Raw genomic sequence first — 8,164 nt, 5'->3', positions numbered from 1 at the left:
GGGGCAAAACATGTTTTAAAAATACAGCCCTAATTTTATCCTGGGACCAGTGACAGTGCAGTTGGAGTTTGCAGAAGCTGTGTGTCCCACTCAAAACTTGCAGCCTTTTTGTACATATCACAGCTTACAAAGTAAGGGGTTATGGTCCTCGATCTGGAAATCTTCTAATGAGAAAGACCTTTGTTTCCCTTTGCAGAGAACAGAGAAGTCTAGCAATAATTAACAATATTTTGTCAGCTTATTTTAGCACTACATCTTGTTATTTGTAGAGGGCAACAATGGTTAACATATCAATTAGGTTAGGTTCCCAGGGATTTTCAATTCTTTATAGAGGGGAGCATTGATTAACATATCAATTAGGTCACCCAGAGGGGGGAAAAACGCATACAGAACAGTAGGCAGCCTTACAGGTACTTTTGCATAATACAAACATAACAAGCAATAACGAAGCTCTTTTTGCTAGTGTACATCAAACGGCTTTATTTATTTATTTATTTGTTTGTTTATTTATTAGTTGACGCTGGCCTTGAGCTCACTTTGTTCTAGGCTGGTCTCAAACTCACAGTGACACTCCTGCCTCAGCCCCCACCCCGAGTGCTGGGATTACAGGCGTGAGCCACCACGCCCCGCACCTACTTCTTAACCTTCATTATCCTCTTAGTTTCTCAGCACACTCTCTCGGTGGTCTTCCTTCCAGCACAGAAGGTCGGGAAGGGAGCGCTTTTCCTAGGTGATACGGCTCGCGGCGCCAGTGCTCGCGAGATTACGGCGGCGGCGCTCGGTCCAAGCGTCTCGGTCGCCCAGGGCAACCGGCGTGTCCCCGTCCGCCCCCTCGCGGTATGCAGACGGATGCCGGGCTGGCCGCGGAGGCAAACATGGCGGCTGAGATCCACTCTAGGCCGCAGAGCAGCCGCCCGGTGCTGCTGAGCAAGATCGAGGGCCACCAGGACGCCGTCACAGCCGCGCTTCTCATCCCCAAGGAGGACGGCGTGATCACGACCAGCGAGGACAGGTAGGCCCGGCCGCGCGGCGCGTGTGGGCGGTGGGTCCGCGGCCCCGGCCTCCGCGCGTGGGTCACCCGAGCCCGCGGCCCGCTGGTCTCCCCGTCCCCACTGCGGGTCCCCGGGCCTCGCTTGCCTTGCGTCTCGTTGGTACGGAGCCCTGTTTCTCTGGGTCCCGCCGCGTCTCTCGCCTCGGACCCTGGCTCCTCACCGGCCCGGGACCGAGTCCTGCGGCGCCGCCCCAGCGTGGGACTCTCAACTCTGTGGGCTTTGCCCGGCGCTCGGGAGCTTCTTGATTTCGTGATCTGTTCAAGTCCGCTCCTTCGGGAGCCCGGGGGACTGGCGGCCAGTTCCCACGGGTTCTGCTGCCGGTATTTCCTCCCTTGGGGTGTTCACCTCTTCGGTGTCGCTCTGGGGTTTGCATCTCTGCCTTACGCTAGATTTTCATCACCATGGCTAGAACTACCTGAATTCTTACTAGGGTTTTTTTTTTTTTTTTTTTTTTTTCCTTTTTAGAGTAAGAATGAGTCATTTTACAAAAAGACTAGATGCATTTATTTTAGGAATTTTTGTTTATATTTGTACTATTAGGAAAACTAGTATCACTTGCCACAAAGAGTAAACAAAAGTGTTTATCTGTTCTCATATAAAGTTGTCTCTGTCTTATCCCAATGCATCTTGCATTGCATGCCCACCACCCTTTGCGAAAGAATGATTTGGACTAGTTTTTCACTTAACCCAAGAGGAAGCTGAGGCTGCAGAGGGGAAACTAGTGACTGACAGAGTCACAGAGATTCTAGCGAAGAGGAGACTCCCCATGCATACTCTGGTCTTCAGGACAGCATACTTGACTTGGAGCAGTATTACTTGTAAAACTTTAGCGTTCTTAAGACCCGCTACCCTCCAATTAAGTGGTTTTCTGGTGGGACTGTAAAGGAAGTTATTGATGTTTGTTGAATGAACTGCGCTTGATCCAGTAAGTGGGTCTGAAGAGTGACAGGTCAAAAGTGGAAAGACGTTGTGGATGGAAGGTCGAGGACTGCTGTAATCTCTAAGCAAGAGGCTGAGACTCGCTAGAGGCCGAGACTCATAATTATGATCCTTTGAAGTAGTTTACATTGAGGGCTTGTCCTGTGAGGGAAGAGAAACCCAGAGGCCCCTACTCCTGTCTGACCTTTGTGTTTGGCTTTTGAATGAACAAGGCTTTTTCTTTAGTACCGTAGTGAGTTTGTTATGAGCAAGCAGTGGCATATTATTGACCCTGCAATTATGTGTAAGGGACCTCAAACAAAGTGGGGAAGGAAGGGATGAGTAGTGCAGGGTGTGTGAAGCAGGAACATAGTAAGGGAACAGTGTGTGCCTATGACATAGGGACGATAGGAATGTTAAAAATACAAATTTAAAAAAAAGCAAAGAACGGAGAAAACATGGTACAGTATTTGTATGATTTGAACAGAGATACCCACATACATGTGCTACATGGCTGTAATGCCTGCACTGAGAAAGCTGAGATGGGAGGATTGGAAGGTTAAGCCTAGCATGAGGAATTTAGCAAGACTTCGTCTTAAAATAAAAAGTAAAAGGAGCTAGGGATGAACTTAGTGTGAAAGCCCTGGATTTAAAAAATAAATAATGTTGGATAAATTGCTGAATATTTGGATTACTGGGCAGTAGCAGTGCTAATAAAATGTTTCATGTGAAGTGATTACTAAGCTGCTGTGGGACTGACGTATTGTGGGATCAGGCTTTGGATCAATTCAGCCCCAGTGACTCCAGGACTCTGTTAATTGATGGCCAGTGAGGCTTGGCGCTTCAAATTCCTATTTGTGACTCCGGCCCATAGAAATAGGGAGGTGGAACAACCTTTTCAGTAGATGCCACATTTTATGACAATGAAAGCAAGTAGCCATATTTTTTTTGTTACATTGTTTTTTATATAACTTCATTCATTCATTCCTATATTTAGGTGATTTTCAGATTCTTTCTATCCTAGGGGTTGGGGGTTTAGCTCAGCGGCATAAGCACCTGCCTTGCAAGCAGGCGGTCAGTCGTTGAGTTCAATCCCCCGTACCGATTAAAAAAAAAAAATCCAGATTCTTTCTGTCCTGAACAAATGTTTGATCAAGCCCAGCACAGAAGGTAGCAAGGTTTTACATTTATTAAAGTTTACAAAGAAAAGAAACATGAATTGCAGAGCAAATTCAGGCCAACTAAAGAGATTGGCTCTGCAAACTACAGGGTAGCCACTAAAAGAGTTAACAGCACCCTCTAGCTTGATGTTAGCAATCTTGTATCTCCCACTCTGCAGGCTGATGGCAGGTTTAGGGAGGCCTATCAAAACCCTGCTCAAGTTGTCTGGAAAAGATTATTGAAAATAATCCTCTCTGATTGGTTCCAAGTGCAGAGCTTTGGGAACTGTTCTGTGCAGTGTGTCCTGGAAATCTGTAATCCACAGGTCACACGAAGTAGGTAACAGGAAGTAGCCCAGGTAGTTTGCCATGCCCTAATCTGCCTCAGAACCTGCACTGACACAACGTCTGATTCATTGATTTGTGTGACCCTTTGACCTAAGAAAGCCTGCACAAATATCTGAGGGAGTGGAGGAGCACAGACTTTTCTTATTTATGTTTTTATTGAACATTTACCAAGTGCTAGGACCCTGCTAGACCTGTGGGGTAGAAAGACAGCTGACAGACACTAACATTATTCTTTCTGAACTAGTCTACTGAAGAGATAGTATTTTGAACTCAGTTGCTTGGGTGGTAGGAAGACAGAGCAAGCTCCTTAGCTAGAATGTGGGGAGGAGGGTGTCCAAGGGCAAACACCAAAGAAGAGGTCTTTGGAGCTGGTCTTTGTGGCTTGAGGAGTGGTCTATCGAAGGAGAGATACACATCCCTCTTCCAGGCAGAAGGAAAGACAGGAGAGGGTTTGAATAGTAAAGGTGACCAGGGCAGAGGTATGAGGACCACCCCGCAGGAGAGAGGACAAAGAGCTGGGCAGTCTGGCATCCAGTTTAGGAAGGGTGTTTTTGTGTTCCATGCTCAGGAATTTGGACTTTATTTGTAGGCAGAGAGGAAGTATCAAAGAGTTCAAAACAAGCAAATGATACATCAGAACTTGTACTTAGAAATAAATAAAATATAAAATAAAATAAAAAATAAAATAGCTAGCCATTTGTAAGCCTCCTGTCTACCAATGCAGAATTAGACCTGTGTGTGCTACCGATCTAATCCTCACACTTCCCTCCCCCCCAAGGGTAGGTAAAGTTTCTTTCCTTATCAGCAGTTCCAAAATTCAATGCTTTGAAAGTCACATTGAGTATGTGTCCCTAGCACATGCCCCCATGTGCATAAATTGGACTTGAAAAATTATTTGGTGCTAAAATTTGACCTGAATAAATGAATCTTTGTAGTGCGGTGGCTCAGCTTGTTTTACTGCTGAATAGCAGTGCATTTAGCTGATGCTATTTTGCTGAAGAGTGTTATGGAACTAGTGGTACATGCGTCACATTGTAACAGCAGGTTAGAAAACTGAGACACAAAAACACTGAAATGACTACCCCAGTCATGTTGTTATGAACTCATGGGTAACATTGGAACCCAGGTCTGGCTAAGGGGCCTTGTTTCTTTTTTACTGTGTACCTAGTTTTTAAAGATAGTATCTGGGAGATACTAACCAGGCAGTGATAGTCTGTGATTGACTATGCCACACTGAGGATTTTACTTTTTTGCTGTATTCATTTTATTATCCTCTTTTTTCTACTTTAAAATTTTTTTTAATGTTTCTATTAGCACTCTACTAGTTTTCAAGGTTTAAAAAATAGCATCTTTTTTATATAACTTTTGCTTTAATGCTTAAAAAAAGAATATTAAACATTTAACGTAGGGTCTAACTGAAGTTAATTCATTTTATAAAGCTACAGGCAGGGAGAACAAGGTCGGAACATATGGAAAGGCCAAGTAAAAGACACAAGGGTCTTCTGGAAGTTAGTGTGTGTCTGGACCCAGCCAAGAGCCCTGATTGCCTTGTTAAGAATACAGCGAGATGATAAAACGAAAAACAGACAAATATAGTAATGCAGGATGAGTGACTGGGAAGTCCAAGAGCTGATACTCCCAGAGAGCCACTGTTATTGAATGTATACAGTGCTAGGCAGGGCTAGTGAAAGAGGCTCAGGGGTTTCTGATTCCATGGCAAATACAATCCTGGGATGACTCAGCGGACCGGGAGATGAGTTTATGGTAAGAAGAATCTTGCCCTGTTGATTTTAGTTTTAATCTTGGTGGGTGGGGAGGATGACTTTCCCTAAAGAGTCACTGGGAAGTCTCAGATGGGTGGTACTGATAATCCTAAGCCTCCATTTTTATCTCTTCAGAAAGTATGCCTAGTCCATCATGGTAAATTTGTGATCCCCAACAAGTATGCACTTTCTGAAGTCGGTGCTAGTGGTCTGGCCCCCAGTGAACACTGGCAGTCTTGAGCCATTCTGAGTTTTCAGGATTGCAGAGAAGAAACTGCTGGCATGTAGGTCAAGGCCAGGACACGCATTCTCCCAGAATGCACAGAGTAGGGGGTCCCTGCTGCCAAGGATTACTTGGTCCCAAAAGTCAAAAGTACTGAGTTTGAGAAATCCCAGTGTAGGTTTGATTTCTGGTTTTTATAGTCTGTCTAGAGCTGTGTTCTCACACTTGAGCACGTGTCAGAATCACTTTGAATTCTTGTTAAAACAGTTTACTGGGCACCATCCTTGGAGTTTCTGATTGGGAACATTGGATGAGACGTGAGGGTTTCCATTTCTGCGCCTTCCCAGGGAATGTTTGTGCTGCTGTAGCCAGTCCAGCTGTTTGAGGAAGTGCCCTTTGAGAAGCACTGTTCTTCAAGAAAGGAGAATTCTGCATGGCTTGGTGTGTGTACTCACTGGGGAGAACACTGTGCCTTTTATCTTTTTTTTAAAAAAATTTTGTTGTTGTTAGCCTCTGGGATGTTTGTTTACAGTCATTCATACAATACCTGCCTGCTATGCCCCAGTAAAATCAGAGCTAATGTGTGACAGTAGAATTAACCCTGCACAGAATGCTCAGCCATTGTGGAACAGGAAGGCTTAATTTCACCACCCCAGCACAGGTTGGGGCAGGGAGCAGAGAGGTCTGTTTAAAAACTTTCTTAGTGGTTAATGGAGAATAGCATGCTATTAAATGAATTAATTTTTATTTTGTCAGAGTAATAAATATCTGAAGTCCTTGCATTTAAACTTTATTTTTCTGCTAAACATAAATGCATTGTTTTAAACTTTAAATTCTCAAATTTTGGAACTAAGATTTGGGGCTTTGAAATTTTAGCAAATGGTAAGGTTTTAGTTTAGGAAGTTTCGTTGTTTCTTGAACCAGTCTTATCTTTCAACATGGGAATTAAAAAAAAAAAAAGGAAAGAAACCGCCACCAAAATAACTTCAGTAATAAGAATTCAAATTAGAGCAGTTAGCTTCTGGCAGAGGAAACAGAAAACTAGTTGCAGAACAGAGCTGAAAGTGTGAGATGGCAGGAGCTGGTTCTCCAGAGTGCATCTCTGGATTTCTTTGCTGAGGCTACACAAAAAATTTAGACCATCAGCTGGTTGAATGATAGAATTTTTAAAAAGTGAAAACTCTATTATTAAACCTTATATCTAAGCTAGAGATGCAGGCCTGCGTGGAAAAATAAGAGTTTGGACGTGAGCCTGCTTACATTACTGCTCTAGGGAACCAGGGGCCAAGAATCGATTTTACAGGAAACTCAGTTTTGTTTGGCCTAAGTCACATAAAGGCGGATCCCATTTGTTTCCACAAATTTTATATGCTGCAGTAAGCTAATGAACAGTAAACATTACTTAAAATGTTTTTGTAATATCTTTTTTCTTCATTGTGCCAGGTGTTTAATGTCTTTGTTTCTTCTTGGGTGTTTCTAAGCCTCTAGAGATGGTTGGGGGAAACATATATTTGCTAATGATTTGTCCTAAATAAACAGTTTGATCTTTAAGCTTCTGCCTAGAGCGTAAAGGGCGTAGCTGGAGGTTGTTTTATGTAGAAAACCAGGGTGTTGACTGCTATATTTTAGTTGTCCTGAAGTAGTTTGAAAGTAGGTTCTTTAATTTGTGCTGGGAAATAAACTGAAGAAGTGAGAAGGCAGGAAGCCTGGGTGGAAGTGTATTTACTACTCTTGCTGGAAGGATCCCTCTGTGTTAATGATTAGGGAATAGTAGTTAAGAGTACAGACTCTGGAACCAGAGTTTGCATCCTAGCCAGGTGATCTTGAATGTGTTGCTTAACCTCTTTGCATCATAGTTTTCTCATCTGCAAAATGGAAAGGAAAATAGTACTACCTTATAAGGTTTCTTGGAGAGTAGATGAGTTAATATAGTAGATGTAAAACACATAGAACACTGCCTTGCAGAAATGTTAGCTATTTTATTCTTTTTTTATTTTCCATTTTAATTATGTTAATGTCATCAAAAGCTAAACGTGTTTCTGCTTACTGCATATGTTTGTGTGTGATTAAGACAGATTTCCAGCCCAAATAAGGCACTGCCATTTTATGGGTAACAGCTCTAAATTCTTATAACTGTCTTTGAATCATGCTTTTTATTTCTTTACTTGGTCCTTTACGCGTCACTATTCCTGAATGCAGTCATATTAGTTTCCCTTGTAAACCGTCTCCTGCTGTGTTAGTGACCCCCAGACCTGGTTCATTGATTCTCTGGGACTCACACTGTACCTCATACTCACAGCTGTGATTATTATATTGTCCAAGGCCACAAATGCCACACTTGGGATGAAGACGAGACAAGCACAAGCTTTTAAGAGTCTTCTCTGTGGAGTCTCACAGGGCATGCGTTGAATTATAGCACAGCATGTGTAGAATATTGTTCATCAGGGTAGCTCATTAGAGATGGATGAGGGTTTTTATTGAGGCCCAATTACACAGGTACCATCTTGCTAATATATACCAAAATTCCAGATTTCTTGAAACAAAGCAGATGTTCAGCATTAACCGTGTGTTTTGTATGAACATAAAGCACAGCGAGTCCCTGTTCTGAGTTTGGGAGTGGTAGTGGTGAGAACTCACTGGAAATCCAGAGACCTCAATGTGGACCAAGGACACATTTTGCCAGGTGGGCCTTTTGGGGAT

The 8,164-nt window shown here is 43.2% G+C and overlaps 1 protein-coding gene across 1 annotated transcript in view; it reads left to right on the top strand.

The window, feature by feature from the left end:
• The first annotated feature begins 728 nt into the window (after nt 1-728).
• The window catches only part of Wdfy1 (WD repeat and FYVE domain containing 1), a 52,633-nt gene continuing 45,197 nt past the window's right edge, over nt 729-8,164 (top strand). Inside the window, exon 1 of the mRNA XM_003464019.5 lies at nt 729-1,012. Coding sequence (XP_003464067.2) covers nt 840-1,012 — 173 coding nt within the window. The 5' untranslated portion in view covers nt 729-839. The remainder of the gene's footprint in view (nt 1,013-8,164) is intronic.

The sequence above is a fragment of the Cavia porcellus genome, unplaced genomic scaffold (genome assembly GCF_034190915.1).
Source record: "Cavia porcellus strain 051 isolate PalLab524CR breed Dunkin Hartley unplaced genomic scaffold, mCavPor4.1 scaffold_1, whole genome shotgun sequence".
Taxonomy (NCBI): domain Eukaryota; kingdom Metazoa; phylum Chordata; class Mammalia; order Rodentia; family Caviidae; genus Cavia; species Cavia porcellus.
The sequence above is the reverse complement of the archived record's forward strand: the minus strand, read 5'-3'. Positions and strand labels throughout refer to the sequence as shown.